The sequence below is a fragment of the Erpetoichthys calabaricus genome, chromosome 11 (assembly GCF_900747795.2).
Source record: "Erpetoichthys calabaricus chromosome 11, fErpCal1.3, whole genome shotgun sequence".
Classification (NCBI taxonomy): domain Eukaryota; kingdom Metazoa; phylum Chordata; class Cladistia; order Polypteriformes; family Polypteridae; genus Erpetoichthys; species Erpetoichthys calabaricus.
The window spans coordinates 16,123,791-16,149,478 of NC_041404.2; the positions used below are offsets into that span (position 1 = coordinate 16,123,791).

The 25,688-nt window shown below is 36.3% G+C and overlaps 1 protein-coding gene across 2 annotated transcripts in view; it reads right to left on the minus strand.

The window, feature by feature from the left end:
- The window catches only part of LOC114660203 (gamma-aminobutyric acid receptor subunit beta-2), a 326,416-nt gene that overhangs the window by 85,414 nt on the left and 215,314 nt on the right, over positions 1 to 25,688 (minus strand). For both annotated transcript variants that reach the window (XM_028812740.2, XM_028812739.2), the window contains exon 5: positions 4,108 to 4,190. In XM_028812740.2, the coding sequence (XP_028668573.1) occupies positions 4,108 to 4,190 (83 nt within the window). The remainder of the gene's footprint in view (positions 1 to 4,107; positions 4,191 to 25,688) is intronic.

A 25,688-nucleotide genomic window follows, 5' to 3' on the forward strand; every position in this document is an offset into this window, starting at 1 on the left:
TGACACACACACAGAGATTCTATCACATTTGAGAAGTTATCTGTCAGGTTTTATTGAAAAATTGTCTGCCCTGCCTTTATTCTTTGAATAATAAGGTTTTATTTTGGGGTACCCCCTGTCAGGTGAAGACTGTAGAAAAATGCCCCCAGGGTGTAAGGGGAGTATGATATATATATACTGGTGAGGAAGGTAGGCTCTATTGTAGGCACGGAGCTGGACAGTTTGACATCTGTGGCAGAGCGACGGGCGCTGAGCAGACTCCTGTCAGTCATGGAGAATCCACTGCATCCACTGAACAGTATCATCTCCAGACAGTGGAGCAGCTTCAGCGACAGACTGCTGTCACCGTCCTGTTCCACTGACAGACTAAGGAGATCGTGCAATAAACAGTGTTATATTTTGCTTCTAAAAATCAAAGAAAATTGTTTATCTTTTCTTTTTTTTGTTTTGAGAATTTATTCTGTTCTTTACTTTTGATTTTAGTTTTGTTTTTATTTGTCATGAACTGGCTTAAGATTTTCATTTTTTCCAACTATTATTTGTCCTCTAACATTATCTCGGCATGATTTTTGGACTTTCTGAGGCCACCAAATCTAGTAGTTATACCCCTTTTTTCCCTTTTGATTTTTCCTTATGGATGGCACCATTGTCGAGACTCATCACTAAGACAAAATATTCAGTTCCATGCATGAGGTTTTTAGAAATGCTTTAAAAATTGGTGCCACTTGTTCCTGGTCATCCAAGACTTGATTTGTGAAGGGAAAGACTTTTGCATCATTTCTTATTTTTGTGTCCACTGATTATGATTTATGTCTAGTGTTTCTTGGCTTTGGTTACACCTTCCCATTTTTTTTACTTACATCTCACAATTTTCTAAGATTATGGCAACATGTTAAGAGCTTTGCTTATTTAATTGCAATTTTCCTGTATACAACCCCTGACCCTCTGTATCATCTTCTAATTCCATTCCCTCTCAGCTTGTACAATCAGTACATTTTTGTTTGGTTTTGTTTTCAATGACGTAAGTGCTTTGTTTGGAAATGTGTTCCTGTCTCTTACTTATTTTTTTTTTAAGTTGTTTCTTTGTTTTATCTCAGCCACTCCCCTTCTTTGTGTTACAAGCACATCAAAAGCAGACACTGGAAGAATATGCACTGTAAATTTCACATAAACACGATGACCAGACCAGAATTCAAACTATGAGGTAGCAGCACTAAAAACTAGAAAAACATTCAGCAACCCTCTGAGTTCGTGTTTTCTGAGGAGTTCTTACAGTACATTTGTGATTCCTGGTCATAATTGTGAGGGTAGTGGTTTACATAACTTCATTATTACCTGCCTGTGCCATTTTCAGTACTGTAATTAAGTAACTCATTAGCTTTACAAATCTAATTTTTCATAGGTATGTGATACAACTTCACTTAACAAGTGCTCTAAATAAGCCTTTATTGCCAGTGTGACCAATTCTTCATATGCCACTGATAAAAAACTGCCTCTACTTCTACACCAGCATCTTTTTTTAAACTCGTCGAAAGGTCCCCACAGTTGATTGCTCAATTAACAAAGATAGGCTTCTGACCCCTGCTGTCTAGTGAACATTACTTAATGTGGCCCCCAATGGATGAAACAAATGTACCCGTTTCTCTAAAGTACAATTGTTCTCTATATGACTGCCTCTCAAGAAGCTTTATAGCTTTTGTGCTGTGCAGAGCCTTCTAGTGGAAGACAAGGCATTCCATTTTTTTAAGGAAAGCAGTATAAGACAGTAAGTGCTGTGCTGTTTCTAGTAAAGGCACACAGCTGGCAGAAACCAGGTGAGGTGGTTATAATTATCATGGGAAAAAATTTCAGTGCTGCAAAGGTAAAGTGCAGCTTTTTAATTCAAGATGTGTTGTAGCCATCCGTGGGAGATTTTTAGAATGACAAGCGACTAACAAGATGTGGAATATATTAAATATGGAGACCCTGTCACAGGAATAGAGAGCATGCCATAAACAAAAGTGCTCTGAAGACATATTCTCGATCTCTCTATATCTTTTTCTTGCCAGTTAAGGTAGAACGAAGAAGCACAGAATGATGCATGGTTTACGAAAAGCTGACAATACACAAAAAAGTTTCGACAAAAAAATGGAAAGATATTAATTGGGTGGTATGCTAGTGAAATAGTTACTACTACTGCCTCACAATTCAAATTGCAACTTTGTGTGGAGTTGGCATGTTATGTCTGTGTTAGTTTTAACTTGGGTACTTTGGGTACTGGTTGCATATCTTTAGGGTCTTCTTTCCATATCTCAAAAATGTGAATGAAAATGTAACTGATGACTGTAAAATGCTTTAGTGTTAGTGAGAACTGGCACCCCTTCCAAGACTTGACTTCCTACAAATTTGAAATGAACAAGCAAATTCAGTAAATTCATTAAGTGTCTTCCATTTATAATACCTGATATTATAGTGTTTATTTTTTAAATGACGGTATATTTTATCCATTCATTATTTGAACCTGTCATCCATTAAAGCCCAGAAATCTTTTTCTACAGAATGAAGCATTAGGGTGTAACCAACACCTTAATTGAAAGTGAGACTTTCACAGGGAGCACTCATTCACACTCGATTATTCTTATAAGAGTTACCAGTGAATTTAACATGCCTACATGCGGAATCAAAGACACAAGGACATTTACACTTTAAGCATGAAGCCCTGGAACCAAACCCAGGTTTCTGAAAATGTTAGGCTATCCACTGCACAATTGTCTTTACTTAATTATTGCCTAAATGATAAAAGTAAATAAAAAAAATCTGTTAACTAATTTATTCTCTTACTATAGTGAGAATCACGCAATCCTGAGAACAAGAAAGTTATGTCATTTCATTGCAGGACAATTTATGTACTGTTTATCCCAGTCTTTGTTTATCCATCCATTTATTAACCAACCAGCCAACTTAATTCAGTTCAAAGTCATGACAGTAGCAGTACTGTATATGCAGGACAAGACACCCACACTTACTCTCACCAGATCAATTTTAAAGTTAACATAAAATGCACATTATTGGGGATTTGGGACAAAAATAGAGAACTTGAAGAAAACCCACAATAACAGTTGGAGAGTCAGTGACTGGATGAGATTTGAGAAGGGTCACCTTTCAGTTTAATATCTTATTTCATAAATATCTTGGCTGAAGAAGGGGCCTGAGTTGCCTCGAAAGCTTGCATGTTGTAATGTTTCTAGTTAGCCAGTAAAAGTTGTCATTTTGCTTAACTTCTCACAACAATATTTTGGGAAAATAGACTAAAAATTCTAGAACTAGTACAGTTTGGGCACAACTTATAAACAAGTAGGTTCTAGCTGTGTCAAGTGACTGATGAGCACAAGTGGTATTTTGCAATCTGCCTTGCTGCATGGATAATTTTCCTACATGAAGATGTTCTTTGCAGAACAAAATAACAAAGCAATATTTATATTTGGAGCTTTAAAATTATGCACTGACCACAATGTAAAGCATGAACGTTCTCAGTGACAAAAACACAGTTATACTTGTGGCAGCCCATTCAATCACTGAGTGGATATACTTGTGGTCAGTGGGTGGTAGTGTTTGGTCAATGTTGCATACCTAACAATTTCACATGAGAGGAAGTGACTTGTTTACATAATTGTTCAGCGAAAGATGCCTACGCTCGATGAGACTGCTGATGGACAAAGAGTTGTGCCTGTTATGACTGACTTTAAGAAGACGTCTCCATGTTTAATGTGCTTTCTTACAAATTGCTTTGTTTCGTCCAGTTCAATTTGCAATTTCATTCCATTAATATGCTGTTATCTGAGCATCTTTTTGGAAAGAGAATTCATAGAGGTGCCTATATGTCTTCATTTCTGCCATCAGCCTCTTCTCAAAATTCACCCTTTTGGGTATGCAGCATTGCATTCACATCACTGTGTAATAAGCAGAGAAAACCCAGTATGACTGAGCCATGCAAGAGGGTGTGTTTATCATTGTCTGAAAGTGTGGTCCTCGTCATTAGTGCAAAAATACAAAGTATAAACCAGGCTTCAGAGGTACTTTATATTTTACAAATAAATGAATATTTACAAATATAGATATAAAACTTACAGCTTTCTATCTCAAGTGTGCAGTTCTGCTCATCCAGAGGATACCTTCTGAGATCCATCATGCAGGCTGCCGTTGTAGTGATCCTGAAAGAAAAAGGTAAAATTAAGAAAACATGATATTTTATATTCAGCTACTTTATATTCAGTTTTCCCTTATGAATCTCTTCATCTCTGACTGTTTCAGAAGACCACTAGCCTGGGGTTTTGCAGACAATTTCAAAATGCATTAGCAATAGCAGACAGTCCTGTCACGATCCACATTATAATGTGAAATATATTGGGTCCAAACCCAAATCCTCTTTCTTTGGGAAAACAATATCTTCATTCCACTCTATCAAAGGTTTTTTTTTTTTTTTTTTTTGCATCCAGAGATTATAAGACCTGTGTAGACAACAGAAGTGTGTTTTGATGAAGTACCAGAGGTCCATAAAAATAGAATTAAAGCGAAAATGACCAGGAGCAATAGGCATAAAAATGAAGTCAAAAGAATAAGAAGGGGTTCTGCGTAGAATGTGAAATTGTTAGGGAAGAGTTTAGGCCAGCTAACGACAAGCAAATGAGGCTACAAATTGAGATCTAATATCATGCAAGTGGTCAAGAGCCAAAAATGAGGTCAAACCAAAGTATAAACTAAATGTTGATCAAAACTCAAAGCCAAAGTAACAGGCAAAAACTCTTAAATCACTAAATTAATTTCACTAAAAAGGTTTGTAAATTTATCTATAGTCTTGGATGAGTTTTGCAGCTTGATGACATCTTAAATAAAATCCTGGGAGTGATGTCATGTGGCATGGTATAATAGCAAAACTACTTCTGCCACTAAGAAAAATCACCAAATGGTGGTGACCACGATCAAAACAAAAACAAAATGGCATCACAGATTCTTCATTACCATAATGAAAACCTTTTTTAACTATCAAACAAAATCCAGTGTAAATAACATGTGAAAATGAAACCAAAATGTCTCAAAAAGGTTAAAATCATGACAGCATGGGTCAAGCATCAAAACCACAATTATAATCAAAAAATCAAGGTCAGAAAGTCTAATCCCTGGCCTAATAGTCTTTCCCTGTCTCATTAGGAAACATACAAAAATAAAGTTGTAAAATTATGTGGGGGTGGAGAAAGAGAGCAAGCTATTTCTAAAGTATCCTTTTTACCCCCACAATTGTAAATGCCAACACAACAATATGCTTAATTACCATAACTTCAGAAAATTGGATATTAAGATTAAAGATACCTTATGTAATAATGTATGACCTGAACTTAAGACTATAAAATGTTAATGAATGTTCAGAAGCAATATCACTATGACCTAACAGTCCAGAAGCTTCAGTTTATATTAACATTACTTCAGACTACTTCAAATTATAACGTGGTACTAGATAAGGATGCTCCCTGTCACAACTGCTATTTGCAATCACCATTGAACCATTGGCTGTTCACTTTCAAAAGGCATCTGAGATAAAAGGGATTATCAGAGAAGGCCTTTAACAGAAAATACCACTATATGCAGATGATATAGTACTATATATATCAGATCCACAAATTCTGTGCCTGCAGTCCTAACAGCATTAGAAGAATTTCAAAAGTTATCTAGACTCAAAATTAGTTTGAATAAAAATGTGCTTTTTCCAACAAACTCTCTAGCACACATTAGATTGGACACCTTCCCTTCCATCATTACAGATCAGTTTAAAAAACTAGGGGTAAACATCACAAGAAAATGTAAAGCCCTTTTTCAAGAACATTTTGCTGTTTGCATGGAAAAACTTAAACAAGACATGCATTGATGGTCTACTCATCATCTCAGTTAGCAGAAAGAATTAACACTGTCAAGATGAATATCCTTCCTAAGCTTCTTTTTCTATTCCAAAACATCCCCATATACATTAACAAATATTTTTTAAGATATTAGATTCAATCATAACCTCATTGATTTGGAATTCAAAACATCCAAGGGTGACCCTACAACAACCTAAAACAGAAGATGGCATGACTCTACCCAATTTTCAGTTTTATTACCTGGCGGCAAATATACAACCACTAAAAACCTGGACATTGACACAAATTGATGAACACACACAAGCTTGATTCACAATAGAAATAAAATCCTGCAGTACTTTTTTAAATCCCTTGCTTTGTACCCCAATAAATATATCACTATATATTAACAACCCAAATGTCCTTCATTCACTCATAATATGGAACCAATGTAGGAAGCACTTTAAGATAGAGCAGCTTTTATCTGTGGAACCTCTACACAATAACCACCTTTTTCCACCCTCTCAAAGTTACATAGTTTTTAATGTTTGTAAAACACATGGGATTAAATCATTTAGAGATATGTATATAGATAATGTCTTTGTATCCTAAAAAGAATTACACTCCAAATTTAGCTTCCCATCAACACAATTTTCCACTATCTCCAAATAAAAAACTTTGTTAAATGAAATCTGCCCAATTTTCCTCACCTCTCACCTATTCCTATTCCTACTCCAGAAGAAATATTAATCAGTCTTGAAGACTCAGACAACATTTCTATAATATATAAAAACATTTTAAATTTCCCTTCCTTTAAAACAGGGGTGCCCAATAAGTCGATCGTGATCGATTGGTAGATCGGAAAGGTAGTGCAGGTAGATCGCGTTGCATTCAAAAAAATGTTTTTTTAAATGTTAGTCTATCATATATCCTCCCTATGGCATTTGCCACTTGATTGACATACAGGATGGCCAGTCTGAGATCTCTTTTCTTCTAACATACTGGTCATCCCGCATGCACAATCAAACACACAAGCTACTGCAAAACTCTGGCTATCTAAGTGATCTAGTTAGCCTTCCAATTTATATCAACTAAAGAAAGGATTTAAAAAAAAAATGCTGTTTTAGCGGGGGGAGGGTATGGGTTGGATGTGGAATTGGATTTTTTTTCTCACAATGTCACAATCGAAGTGCGTTTGTCTGATCTTTCAATCTATCATTGCCATTCCAAAGAAGGAAAGTGTGGAAAGGCACTTTCAAACTGTTCATAAAAACTATGAAACTGACTTCCTTCGAAAAGCGATCTGAGAAAGAGAAAGGAGAGGGAACTAAAATCTCAGTTAATCGGACAGCCGTCATTTTTCACTCGGCTGAATTCAAAAGCAAAGGCAGACATACCGAAGCATCGTTCCGGGTGAGTCACTCGATCATTAAGCATAAGAAGTCCAAGATGGAGAGATGGTAAAAGAGGCCTTCGTTGAAGAAGATGGCTAGGGAGAAATTCCTGCTGAGATTTTGAGACCCCTGACCGGAGAAAAAGGAGTTTCTCCTTGTCATCAAACATGCAGAATACAAGCAACTTAATAACGATCAATGGCTGCTAGACTTGGTATTTTTTTTCCAATCTGACCAACATGTAGAATGAGCTTAATTTACAGCTGCAAGGAAAAGACAAAACCATGGTCAATATGATTAGCTCAGTTAATGCTTTCAAAAATGCAACATCTGTCCTCAAAGCTGCAGCGCCATGATTTGGGGAATATCCAAAACCTTACGTCAGAGCTGGATACACAATGGAAGGCGTGTGCGCAATTTGACAGCATACGCTACTCAAAGCAGATTGAAAATAGTCTGTTAGACTTTGACAGACAGTTTCAAGACTCAGCTTTACTTGAGCCAATTGCTATATTTAAGTGCTATCCATTTAGGGAAGATGTTGAGGATGATTCACCCGCATCAAAAATTGCAACACTGTTTCACCTAAAACTCCTCTACAGTGGAGGATGAGATTTTGACACTACAGGATGACATTCAGCTGAAGTATGGGGCTCATGGACAGTTTTGGAACTTACTCAGAGGAAAAGTACCCAGACATGAGGAAATGTGCTACCTCCTTGACTGCATTATTCAGCTCTACTTATTTATGAGAGTCAGCCTTTTCCCACATGAAGATTATTAAATCCAAATACTGTAGTGACCATAAATGTATTGAATTGTTATTGTGCCATAAGGGTTATTCAGTTATGCAAGGTACGGCAACATATATTTTATGTATGAAGTAATATATATATATATATATATATATATATATATACTGTATATATATATATATATATATATACTGTATATATATATATATATATATATATATATATATATATATATAATTTTTAATGTAGGTAGATCATTTTGACCTGGTCATTTTAAAAGTAGCTCGCAAGCCGAAAAAGTGTGGGCACCCCTGCTTTAAAAGATCCCAGAATACAGTGGGAAAAGGATCTCTTACTCAACATTTCAGAAAAGAAGTGGAAGGCAGCCATGCACAGAATTCACTCTAGCTCCATATGCGCAAAGCATTCAATTATTCAAATTAAAATCTTTCATCAAGCACATCTATCTCGTTAAAAATTGTACCCAAAATGTTTTCCGGAAAAGATCCAACCTGTGAACATTGCAATCAAGCTCCAGCCTCATTGGGCCACATGTTTTGGGCGGGCACCAAATTAACATCATTCTGGACAAAAATCTTTAAATGCCTATCAGACAGCCTTGGAGTCACAATCACTCTTAATCCACCAACAGCTGTGTTTGGTGTACTTCCAGATGGACTTCAAGTGGAGAAGGACAAATAAACTGTAATTGCCTTTATTTCAATAGTAGCATGTAGACTTATCTTGCTCAACTGGAAGAATCCTAGCCCACCTCTTTAAAGTCACTGGGTAACTGATGTTATATACTATTTGAAATTGGAAAAAATCAAATTTTCACTTACAGGATCTGTCCAAAACATTTTTAAAACATGACAGGATCAAATCAATAACATCTTAGAATAAGCATTTATATTGGGGAAAATTATTCTCTTTTCTGCTCTTAAAGTTTTACTTTGGATGTTGGCCTTCCTCTATTTCTCTTCAGTGGGGACTGAACTGAATTTAGTCTTGTTAAGTTTGACTTGATTTCTTGGAATGTTACTTGCTTTTGATAAAATCAATTTAAAAAAAAATGTTTTCAATTCAAAGCTATGATGTTTTGCTGAGGCACGCTGCCATCTTATACAGTCAGGATGCAAAGACACAATAAGTCACGTGACTGGCAATGGACATAATGACCATGAGCAATAGGACTATAATAATAGTACTAGGGTGTTGTACCGTGTTAGCCATTATGAATGTAGAGAAAAGCCAAGCAAAATGACACCTTTTATTGGCTAACTAAAAAGATTACAATATGCAAGCTTTCGAGGCAACTCAGGCCCCTTCTTCAGGCAAGATGGGGGACAATACAAAAAACAGAGATGAAAATTATGCACCCAAAATAAAAAAATATATCATCAGAAGCACAAAGGCAAATTGTCCAAAAATGACTCGGACAGCATACCAGAATTCCGAAATCTCAGAGCCATAAAATATCTACCTCTAACACATATGGCTTAATATTGTGATGTTAAAGAGAAACATTTGCCAGTATCTTAACTCTGTTATTCAGTAGTGAGATTGGTCTGTAGAAAGCACAATCAAAAGGATGTTTATTTTTCTTTGGAAAAACAGTGATTGATGTCTGGCATAGACTTGTTGGTAAATTGGTATCTTCTGTAGTTGAAACAAATATTTCAAGCATTAAAAGAGTTCATTTATCTGATGGGTATTAATAAAAGTCCGCTTGTTTGCCATCTGAATGTGCAGCTTTCCTACATTAATTAAATTAATAACATAATGGATTTTAATGACATTCATTCATTTGCCCAGCTTTTCTACAGCCAATATATGTTTTATTGTGAAATTCGCTTACATAAGCTTGTCTTATAATGCACTGCAAAGTGGTTAGAGATATCCTGATGTCCTTGATATAGGTTTTGTTTCACACAATCTTATCAACAGTTTTAGGATGTGTTTTAGGTTTTTATTATGTTGATTTTTGTTACCATGTTATTTTTCTTTATTTACACAAAGCCATTTTGAACACTGTCATATGATCTCCATCTCCGCTAGTAGTGCCCTCACAGTACAGTAATTCTCAGTTGATAAAACTCTGTCTGAGAAAATCATTCTTCATTCAGTTTATCTTCTAAACAAAAGTATTTCTATAACATCTTGGTTTACTGACTTTGGCTTTGTTTACCGACTGCTCCTATTGATTCTGCCCCTGAATATTTGTGACATTCTGGTATCAATGTTCTTTTACATATTGACCCCGTTTCCTCCTAAATAGTTTTTGGTTCTGTCCTTACATAGCATCTCAAGATCGTACACTGCCTTTTCCTCGGATGTCTGCATGTGCCCACAAAAAATGGGAACTACCAATACAAAAATGTGATTATTTAATTGAATGTATTATTTAAAAAGCATTTAAAGCTTACAATTCTAAATATCTTAGCAAAGTAAAAGAAATGAACAAAAGTGTTGAAATTATTCAACAAACTGAAACTGTTTACACAAAGTCCACAAATGGCAACCTTCAATAATACTACTGCCTCAAAACTAATAGTACATCAAAACAAAAAAACAAAGAAAATATTAAATGGTCAAAAGAAAGTGTAGAAATCTTAACAATATTGTCAAAGACAAACAGGAGCTAACAAGCACAGTTTCTGCTAGCATATAGGAGACGTATGCAGTACTGTCAGGTAACTGATGACCTAATTAGATTAGCACTTGGGAGTCCTGACTGATTAAGACTAAGAGAAGGGAGGAAGGATAAAAGAAAAATTCAAAACAAAATCAAGAACAGCTAAAAGCAACGAAATGGAGAAACATAACATTAAGAAAGAAAAATGTCCAAAAGACAAAGAAGGTTGAAACCCAAACAACTAAAATATTTGCAGAATTTCCCAGAATGTTCCCAAGTGTATCTATGGGGATACATTCCTCTCAGAATCTTCATAGAAATAGCATTAATGAGTATAATCATCAATAGCTAATTTATATTAGTAGTTCCACAATAAGATGAATGTGGTACAAAATAACAATATCATCATATGTATCAGATTTAACTGAAAGCACAACATTTTTATATATTAAAAAATAACTGGTGAATCTGTTACATTTTTGATGGAATATCTACATCTCAGGTACTAGTATAAATTTACTAAAAAGAAGCTTCAATATACTTCACAAAAAAAAAAGAATATTGTCTTGAATGTAGCTAAAGAAATCCACATGGATCAAAGAGGTCCAAGATCTTTAATGAAGCTTTGGATCACTTTGGCAGGTGTAGATTTTGCAGTCACAACTTTATGATGACTTATCTAAATCATAGTTTAAAACATAATTATACTCTTTGCCTTTATGAGTTTCCGAGAACTCATGTTTTATATATATATATATATATATATATATATATATATATATATAATTCTACCTTTCCTATTGCCAAGCCCTGCAACTCACAATGTAATCACACAATGTAGATGTGTCCATAGAATAAAATGTATTTGATTACTTCTCTTTGCCTAAATCAGACCCTAAACTTAGCCTTCCTATCAAGGCTAATTTCAAACACGTAACAGCCTGTGCCTTGTGATATGCTATGAAGCATGCTACATAGGAGTACACAATAATTATCATAAATACCCCTAGGAAGAAGATTAAAGGATAATAATACAAATAAAATTGACTAAAACAGATTTCTCCCCCAAATGTTCATTAAAAAAAGAGGACTAGATTGTTGCTTATTATATAAAGGTATATTAAAATACACTTCACTCAAACATTCAAATTATGTTTCCTTACTTTAAAAAAGGAGAAGCAAGCGCTAAGAAAGAAAAAGAAACAAAAAAGAAAAATAAAATATATTAAGCAATGTTGCAGCTGTACATGTAATTATGTTGAATAAATGAAAAAATGAGCATTATAAAAACATGACACATAACCAGAAGAATAATTGAAATAATAGCAGACAAATGAAAAATTAAACTGATAAAATTAAGGAGACTTACAGTGTATGGCATATACAAAACATGTTACTTACAGTATGGTAATAATTTTAGACATTAAAAGCTTACAAGGCTTTAGCAGGGCCATTTCTTACATTTTCTATGACAGACTACTGAGAAATGCTTACATTTGGATCTTCGTTTGCTTTTTCAATTTCAGCAAAGGTTACAACCTACTTAGTTTTTTATAAAATCAGCAGGAAGGGGTCTTTATAAAATTTACTCTTCCTCTTCAGGTATGTTGCATGTGTAACCTTCAAACATAATTCTCATCTTAGCTAAAAAAATGAGGTCACACCTCATGCCTGTAGCATGAAGTCACTGCTTAATAGTGTTATATGCAGCCGTGTTTTTATCCGCTGCCACAGAAAAGTCAGGGAATATATAAGTCTATTATTCTCAAAGAAATTCTCTGTTCTCTCTGGCCTGGAATAATGTATTTTGTGAAGAAAGTAAATGATATGTTCTTTCAATATTCATGACTTCCGTAATGATTTTAGTGAAACACCTCCATATAAATGTGATAGGATTTCCACATTCAACACCATTCTAAATTAATTTGTTTATTCCAAACTGTTTTACATTTGCTTTCCAAGGTGTCACCCTTAAGTCAGTTGCCTTGACCTTTCATTCCATCTCTTCAATGCAGGTTATTAACTTTTGTTTCACAATAGCTATACTGGGGGGCTGTTCCGTTTTTTTTCTGCAAGATTTTAGGAACTGGAAGCAAAACTGAACAAGTATAAACAAGGATAAGTAGTTCATCATGATGTGTGTTTTCTATTAAATAAAATGAAGTTATGTATTTTAATACATTCTTGTTTATCATAGCATTGGGGAGTGGTGATGTGTTCCATGTTAATACAACAATTACTTCTACATCGTCAAGCTGAACAGTATGCATATTCTTCTTAGTGTTTATTTTTCTAAAAAATGTGCTTGCAGCACTTACCTAGGGGTTTCACTTAATTATTCATTTCATTTACTCCTTGAAATCATTCTAGCCCTTTGTCACATCTGTAATTCTTTCATTCATTTCACTTATCTACCCCTTGGTTATCAAATTCCTCAGATCGAAAGCAGTTTCTGTATATTATTCTGTTTAGTCGTGTTACCACTTAGTGCATGTACAGGTGTTATTGATTTAGATGACAAATGACTTACTGTTTTTGCTCTTGTTTTGTGGACTGTATACAAAGAGCCTTCACTATCTGCCCCATTGCCAGCCTTACTCTCAGGGTGAGCTGAACTAGGAGCTGGCTGCTGTAAGAAGGGAAACATGCTGGCCAGGATGCTTCTGCAAGTGAAGTATCAAGGCCAAGACATATTTTCTTCTTCTTCCACAGGAGCCTGTAGCAAGTTATATTGCGTTACTTCTTTTGGCTTTGTTTATTCTATTAACTCTTCAAGGTCCTTTAGGTTTGAATTATGGTCTCTGTACAGCAAAAGTTTTATCAGGAGTATTAAAATGCAGGATATCCAAAATTCTTTAAGCAAAACAAATTGAAAATACTGTTGCCATATAAGAGGTTATCTCCTGTGTTCATGCTTGAGAAACAGAAGAGGGTAGCCTGGTGCCAAAGGTGATTTACTTATTATTTAGGTGCCATTCTTCCTTATATTTAGGATGTTCATTAACATTAATAAAATGCAGTGTGGCTTTCCGACACCCTATAAACCTGTAAAAATTTTCTTTGATTGTCATTGTTGGATGAATCCTGGTTCTCCTCTAGAAAAAGGATTCTACCTAGAGCAGTGCTGGTGAACCTTTTAGAGACCGAGTGCCCAAACTGCAAACCAAAACCCACTTATTTATCGCAAAGTGCCAACACGGCAATTTAACCTGAATACCGAGGTTTTAGTTTAGCAAAAACAACTCATACATTAACATCTTTTGCCTTAAAAGAAAAACACAATAACAGAGCTTTCAATGATACAAACAACTTTTTATTGAAAGGTAAAAATTTCCATTTGGCATGTTTTTGAGCAATTAATGTGATTTTTGCTGTTGTATGCATGCTGATAATTTGTCTAACCTTGGCTCATACTTTGTAAGTTTGAGAGCAACACATGCAGCACTCAGGACATCTGTAAGTCTGTTTCTGGTGTCAGATTTTATATAATTCAAAGCTGAAAACAGCTGCTCACAATCATAAGATGATCCAAACAAAGTAAGGAAAGCAATCCTTTCGTTGACTTATAATTATTTGGCAGAGAATTCCACACTTTAAGGATTGCATTTCCAGAACTAACTGTGCTGTCCTTTGTCATCCCTTCTATTTTCTCACGTGTTTCACGCAGTTCTTCCCCATTAACCTTCGTTCCCATTCTCTCTCATTTTTTTTCCCTTTCCATCTGCCTCACGCTTCTATTATATATTACGGGAACGTGGATCAGGTGTGGCCATTAGCAGATCCCGTCAACAATTACAGATGCGGATGACTCCTCACCTGTGCACTTAAGAGAGGACTGCCCGCATCATGAAGCCCCCGGGAACCATTCCGGCCGACCTACCATGCTCCCCTCTAAGCCGTGAGTGTGGCGATTATCTATTAAAACTGGCCTTTTCAATTTTGAGCTGTGGACCTGCTATACAACGTCCCCTCCAACCTAGCTCCTCTCCAACCCCACCACGGGAATATGTCCAAGAGATTATGATATGCTAACGGCCACCTGAGAGAGTAACTGCGGAAAACATTGCCTTTTTTTCTATGTATTGTGCCTACGTGACCACATGGTAATACACAAACTATTCCAAAGTGACGTTTGCACTGCTTTGTGTTTTTTGTATCTCACACCCTTATACACCTTTAACGTAAGAGCATCCCTTATCTATGATGGAGTGTTCAATCAGAAGAAAATATGAAGGTGGTTTTAAATTAAATGTCGTTGAAGTAGCGAAAGAAATTGGTAACTGCGCTACTGCAACAAAATTTGATGCGTCTGAGAAACTGGTGCGAGATTGGAGGAAGCAAGAAGATGTATAAAAAAAAATCAAGTGTCGCATTTTTGAACGGGCGTATAAGTCAGAGTCTGATTTTATGATCGATTTTTTTAGGTTTCAAGACCCGACTTATACAAGAGTATATACAGTAAATGTAATGAATATATTCCTTGAGCTCTACAATACAAGTTTACACTAAAGGAATTGTAAGGGAAAATTTATAAAGCACAGAAAACATTGTTCTCTTGAACCTTTTCAATGCTTTTATTACTATAGTACTGCTTTGAATCTTTCTGAAGCACTTTGAGTTTGGGAAAGGTGTCATATAAATAAAACATATTTTATTAGCAGCATATATATTTCAAAGGCAGTGTTACATCTAACAGTATGAAGACTATCATGATTTGGAGACTCCATTAATGGAAAATGTTAGCCTTAAATAATGCTCCCAGGCTTCACTGGCCAGGCCAGGTCAGGCCTTCACAGACTGCCTAGAATAAACTATGCCCTGTTGGACTAATTCCCACTCAAATGGCCTGCCTCAAGCTTTGCAGGCCTAAAAGGGATGATAGCCCAACACGCAGAGGGCAACCTTAAACCTTGGCTTATGCAGAAATGGGCTAAAGAAAGAATCTTTATAAAAAGAAGATTTATTTGCAAAATATCCAGAAAATAAAGTAGAAGCATAAAGAAATTGACTATAAGGCAGTGCATAGTGAATTCCCAAAAACACAACTCAGCCATCAGAAACCTTAGACAAATAAAAAAAAATCCAGAAAATCCACCAACAAACAGTAAAACAATTCCAATTCAAAACAACGAATGATTCCCACTGAATTTTCTTTCTCCTGTGCTTTTAAAGGACTGAGGGTATTACCTAAATAGAGACTGACAGGTGGCCCTGCCTCTTGGGGTTCCATGCACAAGGAACATTGAACATATTTACAGTCAAAGAAACAGTACACATAATCATATATGAAACTAATAAAAAATAACATAAAGGCATGGAACATAATAGATCAAATAAAAAAAGCAATAATAAAACTTAAAATACACATAACTTAATCTCAATACCCAATATAAAACAAACATCCACACTTCTTCGCTCACATAGTGCCAATTTAAAATTACCAACCTAACACACAATCTTATCAGGAGGAAATGCATGTGGACATTGAAATAATGGGCAGACTTCACAAAGCTGACTATTAGATGAGGTATCTGCTGTTATCTACAGTTTAATGTCTAAAATAATACTCAAATCTATATATACCTATAAATATAAGGTTAATTGGCTCACACACTCATCAGCAAAAACACTATTTCCCTTTTAGTTTAAAAGCTGAAATTTGCCAGGATGGTACATCTAGGCCAGAAGGTATCTGCTAATACATAACAATATTTAGGGATAACCCCCCCCCCCCCCCCCCACAAAAGAAAAACTAATTAATGCATCCTTAAATGTTTTAAACATCTCTAAAGCCTCACATAAGGAGGGTTAACATAAATCTTGGGTTGTGCAGAGATGACCCAACAAAAGAATCACAAAACAAAAGAATCACAATGAAAGCGTACTTTATGCAAATGAAGGGCATGAATAAAGGGTCACAAGAATACCACCACTACCCAATAAGATGGATGGATGGATGACCAAAGACTGCCTTGGACAGGAAAAAAGAGATTTGATCATGTGAAGTGGAAAAAGAACATTTGGCGAAAGTCAAAGAAGATGCAAACCTCAATTGTTACCAAGCACTATCAGCACTTTTAGATGTACACCAACTCTCATCTAGGGTATCCACTCTTCTCTGTTGACCTCCAGCAACCAGTTGCGGTGCTTAAAACCAAACACTCTCTAACACTTTCTCTTTTATTGTGGTGCAGCAAACTCCAAGGGAGAAATATAGATCTTAGATAGTTCCTTTTGATTTTCAAAAATGTAAAAGTTCTATGCTACGTGCTCTTCACTTTAGTGCACCAGTGCAGCACATAGGGTACTGCCACATATGAAAATCTACTTTGGGCAGAGCTTATATATACATTCACATCTTCAGACTTTTAAATCGGAACAAAACAGAACTGACAGCAAATACAAAAAGAAATATTGTACTAAAGTGAATAGTATAAACAAATGAAAATCATAAACATCTAATTTCACATTATTCCTACTGTTTACCTATTTCACTTTAAAGAAATATACATTCCTATAAAATCATAATTTGAAGTGACAATTAACAAAAGCCAAGTCACTAGGAAAAGCAGAAAAAAGCAGGGATTGATCTAATACAGGAATGTTTTACTTATGGACAATAATGTATAGCATGTTCAAGTGTAAGCAGCTCCAGTGACCTAATAATAATATTATTACTTATTATTTGGCTGGCACCTATATCCAAGGTGTCTATTTAGTACTTGACATACAACCATTTCATTATTTTTCTAATTGGAGCAGAGGCAGGTGAAGCTACTTGCTTGCGGTCACATAGTGTCAGTGGCAGGATTTGAGCCCACAGCCTCAGGGTTTGCAGTCTTAGGTCCAAAGTCTTAACCACTACAACACACTGCCTGCCAATAATATTAGCCCTGGATAAAAAAAGAAAAATTGTATACAGAAAAGCAATTAAATTAGTTAAATAGTAATTCTGCTATACCTGATTAAACAATGGCACTATACCTGACGCTCATTGTCTTATGAAATTTCCCAGGTGAAGCTGGGTAACACAGCTAGTAAAATGAATAGAAATATATGAGAACTTTAAGACCTTTTCTCCTTTAACTTGCTGCCAATGAATGGCTTATAACCGTATTTAGTTAACTATTGTGTAAATAGAGTGTGTGGCATATTGCCCTACACAGCTCACTGAAGCCAAGCAGGCCAGCTATTATAAAGCTGGGTTGCTTGCAGTTCATATTATTATCAGGCATGCTTCTGGATCAGCTGTATGAACCTTCCTTCCTGACTGGCTCAGCCTAACAGATGTCATTTACTCACAAACCCAAACTCAATGACTTATAATAAAATCTCACCCCTCTCAATTTACTCTTCTGCCCCATGTGAACAGCAAAGTGAGATGCCAGCTCTTGGATTATAAGGCCATTATCTGCCATTTACAGATGTCCCAGCATGACTGTAGAGAAAAAATGGCACGGCGCCCAGCTGGGTGTATGCTTTTTGAGCCAGGCCACATGTGCACAGCCTACTAGTTTATCTCACTTTTGCATAGCACTCCATGCTCAGGAGGGTAGCAATGAGAAGAAGCCTGAATGAAAGGAGCAATAGATAATACCATGGCTGCCCAAAGAATATGATTTAAGCAGTGGTTTAGCAATCAAGACCTCTAATTTAATGGCTGAGTTCCGCAAAGTCCAGATCTCTGTCAATGCTAACAGATATGTCGGCAAAACCTTACTGTATAATGACACCGGCTTATTTGGTGTTGCAGACTCTGACCTTAAATTTATGAGAATTCCTGTAAAAGTCTTTATAAGAATGAGCACAGAAGGTCAAAGTATATAATCTATATATATATATATTTACAGGTTTCGTCAAAATGAAGTACCACATTTTTCAAGGTCAGTGCACGAATTAGAGGCAGCTGAGTGGGTTGGAGTGGGGGTCCTTTGATTGGCAATCCCTTGTAGTTTTCAGTCGGCAACATGCCTTGGTCTGGTGTACACCGTGCTTTCACAACATGCCTTCCAAACGTACTTCAGCATTCCTCTTAACGGTGATATCCCAAATCAGAAAATAATACTTCGGTGTATGACTAAATTTAGACAGATGGGTACAACATCCATCCATCCATTTGCCAACCCGCTGAATCCGAACACAGGGTCACGGGGGTCTGCTGGAGCCAATCCCAGCCAACACAGGGCACAAGGCAGGGAACCAATCCCGGGCAGGGTGCCAACCCACCGCAGGACTGGGTACAACATTGAACAGAAAATCTCCAGACCATCCTTGGACTGTGCAAACACCTGAAAACATCCAAGCTGTAAGGGCATCAATTTTGCAGTATCCTAGAAATTCAGCGCGGAAACTTGCTTCTGCCTCAGGCCTTTCCAACACGTCATTGAGGAGGATTTTGCATGAGGACCTTAATTTCAATCCATACAAAATGATGGTAGTGCAGGAACTCATTGAAAGAGACTGGGAGAGCTGTAGAGAGTTGTACGCGAACATTCTGCAAAACGTTTATCAAGATGCCATCGTCATGTGCAGTGACAAGGTACATTTCCAACTGAATGTTTGTGCAAATAAGCAAAACTTTCATTATTGAGCTGAAACCAACCCTCGTCAAGTTCATCAGAGACCCCTGCACAGTGAGCGTGTTACAATTTGGTGTGCCATTGCAGAATTTGGCATTGTAGACCCTTACTTTTTTGAGGAGACAGCAATGGTCACAGTCACTTCAGAACATTACACTGAAATGCTAGAGAACGTTTTGCTGCCCTAACTGGGAGAACTGGATGAAGTGTATGCCTTGTTTCAACAGGATGGAGCAACAGGTCATATGGCGCAGAGATCCATGCAAGTTTTGTGGGAGATGTTTCCGTGGAAGCTGATCTTCCTGTGTGGCGATGTCAGATGGCCTTCACTTTCGCCTGATCTTGCTCTGTGCGATTTCTTCTTGTGGGGCTATCTCAAGTCGAAGGTATACACACACACCAACCTCAAAACCTTGAAGCCCCCAAGAATGCTATTCGCAACGAAATAGCTGCTATTCCCCATGAAATGGGCAAACGAGTCATGCAAGTGTTCAGAAATTGTCTCAAAGAGTGTATCGCTAATGATGGCCACCACCTTGAAGACATCATTTTTAAAACACAGTGAAAAAATCTATTTTGTATACCCTTTCTTGTGTCGTAATGAAGTTTATTTAATCTTGTAGCATTTTTGTAGAAATATTTGAAATATGGTACGTCTTTTTGGCTCACCCTGTATATAAATTCCAACTTCTGTCTGTCTGTCTGTACATCTGTCCGCTTTTCGTGAGAGAACTATTTGACGGATTTAGATCATGTTATTTTTTATAATTTGCTTGAAAATTCTAGTTGATGTTGTGACTTCTCTCATCGCTCTAAGTGTCATAGTTCACTTGCAGTACCGAATTATTTGCGCAAATTCAAGAGAGAGGCTGTGGGCCAATACCCTCCTCACTCACCCACCAGCCTCCGTTGGATCGGTCTACTTCGCACCTTGCTTTGGAGCATATCTTGCCTCCACTTAGCTAACGATACCTGTTTGTTCAACAGACAGTTTGACATTTTGAGAGAGAGATCAGAGCTATGTGTGTTTTAGAGGGTAGCTGCTGATTGTCAGAGATATCATGGCCACGTGTTTTTCTCCCCACGCGGGTGATGCTCTCCCATCTGTGCTGAACAGATCATATGCAATACCAATGTTTGACGTTGGAGTGTACCTACCTTCTGCTTGGCCAGAATTACATTTTTTTTTATTGATTTTTAAAGTTTGTCCTGTTTCACTACTACGTGGGCAGAGCCATGGGGGACAGTTAGTATAGTATAATTCAATGCAAAAATATTAAAACCAAACAAGAATGACAATTAAAAACATTATTACATAAGAGTTCTATGCTGTATATACAAGTACAGCTCTGGGGTAAAGGTTAGTACACCCACTAATAAAATTCTTTTTTTAAATATATGTGGACATATTGTTATAGAAAAGGGCAAAACTTTGCACCCAGCATTCCATTAGAGGTCAAAACAACAGACAGAATGGTTTGTTTATTGATCTTAAACACACAAGACAAGCATGAACACAGGCAGAGCACACAAATTCATAGCAAGCAGAATTCACACTGCCTCTCTGGGTCTTCTTTCATGATCTTATTTTTAAGCCAATGTTTTATTACCTGGATTAAATATATTTTACTTTTTATTGTTGTTTTTGAGTGATTATTTTTCATGTATTTTTATTTCAGTGTAATTTTTGTTTATTAAGCAGAAGTATTTAAAGAGATGCTACTGGTACTTCTTCATAAAGACAGCAATACACCTTTATGATGCTTCTCTGAGACTTCTCAGAAGTTGTCTTCTTTTTTGTAATTCTTTGTCTGAGTATTTGAGGAGGATTGTTGTTGTTTATCATATTTCATGAGTTTCTGTGTAGAGAAAAGCCAAGCAAAATGACACCTTTTATTGGCTAACTAAAAAGATTACAATATGCAAGCTTTCGAGGCAACTCAGGCCCCTTCTTCAGGCAAGATGTAATACAGAAACTGGAGTTCCCTATGTTTATATACACACTCTAGGACAAGAAACAACATTGGTAAATCTTTAAATGAGAAATTTTAAATGTAAAAAATAATAGATTCATTCAGGCTACGGTTAATTTAGCAAGAGAGAAAAGAACAATGAGTTTCTGTGAAAAGCTATATTTCTCTCTTGGGAAAATTAAAGCACTATCTGCCTATTTATAAATTATTTTCTAATTGTTATGTATGGTGTATATGGCCTTTTAAGTTACATTCCTTGTTGTCTATGTGTGGGACACCACCAAGAGGCAGGGCTACCATAATGTGACTGTTGAGGGGTTGCCCTCCGCCTTTATATTCAGGTGGAGCAAATGTGTCCCTCAGTGTTTCTTTGAGAGTTGTGAGTTCATATCTGTGAGTATTATTGTTGGATTTTTGTGGTCTTTGATGTCTTGCTTATGTCTTTATGGTTTTTAATTCTGGATTATGGGTCGATTTTTTTTACATTTGGGTGGCCTCTTTAAGGATACCTTTTTGCCTTTTGCTTGCATTCTGCTTTTGTGCTCCTTTTTGGTAATATAATTAACTATTTATAAAGATTCTTCATTGGCTTTGTCCTTTGAGCTAGAGGTTTTATTACATTTTCCTCTCCCTTGAAGGGAATTATTGTAGATGTGAGAAATTTTAAAGTATATTAAAAGCCTAAGCTCCTTTTTAGGCCTGAAATAGCCTTGAAGCCAGCCTTTTCAGTTTGTGGTCAGGGTGTCTGGATTGAAGCCTACTTTCAGGTTCCAGATCAGGTCAACAGTACTGGTCTTTTTTGCCATCTTGTGTGGCACAATCACAACTTGCCCACAACTTGAAACTTGCCCACTTACCCATCTCTCCAGTTTCACAAAAGAAACTTGCTCACCTTCTTTCACTCAGCTTCTGTACTGTGACCTACTTTGCTCTCCCTAGTTGAGCTTTTGCCCAAATCTCCTTACAAATCCATACTTTAAAGTAGCCTTATTCCTTCATTAACGGTTATTTCTAGACAAGCTTCCAAACAATTTCTGGGGTCACTGCAGACCCTTGTTTTGTTAGGTGACCCTCCACTTCCAGTAGATCAGTTAACCTTGTACACTTTGGTCTCTAAACAGCCTGTCAAAGAGAGAACACTGTGCAAATTTCTAGTGGATGAACTGAGGAGTACTTTCCTTTCAGTAACCCTTCCTGGACTTAACCTAAAATGGACATCCTGGCCCCACCCAGTAAGTGGTAATTTAATAATAATAATAATAATAATAATAATAATTCATTACATTTATATAGCGCTTTTCTCAGTACTCAAAGTGCTATCCACACAGGGAGGAACTGGGAAGCGAACCCACAATCTTCCACAGTCTCCTTACTGCAATTTGATGTCACCTGTCAGCTTGCCTTGTGTGGCTTCTCTCTATTCTCCAGGATGAAGGTCAGTTGTTCCTGCCACCTGTTAAAAATATTTCCAAAAGCATACACAACATGGCGTGTCAAAAAAAATATCAGAAAACCTGTTGATTGCTTGTTATTTCTGAAATGGTCATCCTGATGTTAGATGTGAAGACAGGTACACAACACAATTGTTCTGCACCTGAGAATGCTTGTCCACCACAATGTCACACTGAAAACAGGAAAAAAACAGCAGATTGTGTGCCAGAAAACAGGTTTAAAATCCTAAATGTTGTGTATCTATTATACAGTAGATATTAGAGGTTACTCTAAAACCATTATGATTGCCAACATAATACAAAAAAGAGTCCTTAATATAAATAACAGTTACAAGGGAAGGATGCATAGAAGGAACAATATAAACACACAAAATCCTGAGGTGTCCTTGCACCTTCTATATAAGGTAGACCCCCATTGTATGTTAGCCCAGTTCCCATCTCAGCACTACATCCATTTCTCCTCTTCTCACATTCCTTTTTCTATGTATCACTGCCCTCCCTTACTCTTCCTAGTTGAACTCTTGCTTTTGTTTTCTTCAAGACCCCAAGTTTACTAGACTATTGACCAGAAGAACATTCTAAACCTGAGGAAAAGATTGCTTTCAGATGAAACCAGCTAATCACTTCTGGGATCAGGATATAACTTTGAAATATCTGAGAACTCTAAGAACCTCTGAGAACTCACTCGAAGCCCCTGAGCATTTCTAAACTCCAGCTCACTTTTAAAGGGGCTGACATCTCTCTATACTGGCTCACAAAAGATAATAAAAAGATCATCAAACTAACTGGAAAACTCAAAAGTCAAAAAAAATGTGACAAAGTTCAAAACCAGGAGACAAGAAGATCTTTCATCAAAGCCAAAATGTGAGTCCAAAAACAATATCCAGAGTTCAAAAAACCAGGTAGGACTTAATAATGGTTTTTAACACAGTGAAACAAGGTTTACCCATCAAATTTGGATACCCCAGAGTGAACTTTGTATTGTTTCTGTGACGCAACAAAAAAGCACACCCTGGGAAATTCTGAGAAAGATACCGTTACCCAATATGGTGGCCCCAAAATGGCGAAAACATGGCATTGAGATAAAACGTGATTAAATAATGAACTTTTTCTAAATGTATTCTAGTCATACTTAAACTATAACTTCTATTATTCCTTTAGTCTTGAAACCTTATAATCTGTATATAGATTGTTAGGAACTGCACAGAAATTTACAAAAAAAAATACTTTAAAAAATAAGAGATCATAACATTCCCAGGCAGTCTGTACAATAATAGCCAATACCACCTGACCATGTATAACACATAATGCATAAGACCACCTTACTGCCACATATCTAACTGGGGTGTTCTAAACCAAGGTTCTGTTTTGTCTTTTCTTATTCTCTGTGCCTCTACGTCTAGAAGCACTTTCTAAAAGCACGTCCTACTGTTCTTCATGCTGTCGTTTTTCCTTTTTTATTCTCAAACAACTTTTATGCTCTGTATTGTCCTGTGTTGCCTGCATGTCCAGTTCCAACCTGGACCCTCCTTAAATAAAAGTGTAACCTGGAGCCACCCCTAAACAATACACTTTGCTTGCTTGTCTCTTACTTCTGAAAAAACTACATTTTACCATCATCCTGCACCACTGTGGCGATTGTGAGTTTAAAGCTAATAGTTCACTACTTCAGGGAAAGACAGCCTCACAAATCACTATGGGTAAGATTCATAAGCTAGACAACATTACATAAGTATGACTACAGGTGTATATGTGATGCTTGCATTAGCGAAGTTGTTCAGAAATGTGCATTCAGCAGGATGTGCTTTAGAAATGTTCACATTTATTCTGCCATTACACTTTGTGGATCCAAGTCAAGTTAAGTCATCGCAAGTTTATTGTCATGTGCACTTGGTATGATGAAATTCTTACTTCCATGCCTCCTCAGAACAACTGACAAAAATATAATATAAACAAATATAATTAAATTAAAAAATCTAATAATACATAGCGTGCAACATCATATATGTAGTATATACAGTATATTTCTGTGTATGTATATATGTATATGTGGACTGTGTATATTCACAATGTATTTGCAGATACATATTACAATACTTGCCCTTATGATTGATTGTCCAGTGAATTTTGATTCCGTTTATAAATCACACATTCAATTCCAAAACTGATTGCTTTTGTTAACCACTTAATTTCTCTTTGGCTTACCTTGATAGTGTGGGCTCTTTACGGAATGACTAACAAAGCTATCCTAACATTTTCCTAATCATTTAAGAAATGTTATTACTAGCAGTCTTGATTTTACTTTATATGGGCTTTCTGCAAGAATTAATAATAAAGTATATATACTTTTCTTTGTTTCATTTTTACCCAAAGAATTTAATTTTGTTGTTTGATTTTTTTTTTTTTGCTAGGGTTCCTTCAAAAATTGTTTATTTTTCTAGCATTATTTTTCAATGCCATTTTGAGATTTTTGCCATGGTTTGTTGCAATAGCAATATATCCCATAATTCACCAGGAAACTTTGACAAGTGGTGCCAAGTGTATTCCCCGATCATTCAAGATTTTGATACTTAGAAGTAATTTTGTGTGATTTATTCTGTGACTGCCAGTGAAAGACACTAGCTTTAGATAAAAGAACTTTTTGGGTTAGCGTTATTTTTGACTTTCTGGTTATGACCTCAGCTCATTATAGACTATGTCTTATCTCCTAGTCTTCCTCATAAACTTTTTACTGACTAATCCATATAAGAAAGTCTTAATTCCAAACATTGTTTTGGATGTACCTCAAGTATGGCCTAGCTGCTGTCTTTGTGGAGTTAAAAGTTTTCATTTTCATATGTTTTTCCCTCCAAGTAGCTTGGTTTTCTCCCTCATCCCAAAGACATACTTAATAATGACTCAATGCAAGTGTGTGGGTGTGTGAGTGATTGTGTGTTCTGACAATGGTACTCTGTCTATGGGTCCTCTTGCCGATTCCACAAGGATAGGCTTTGCTCTGCCATAAGCTTATGTTATAATTAGAATGCTTAGA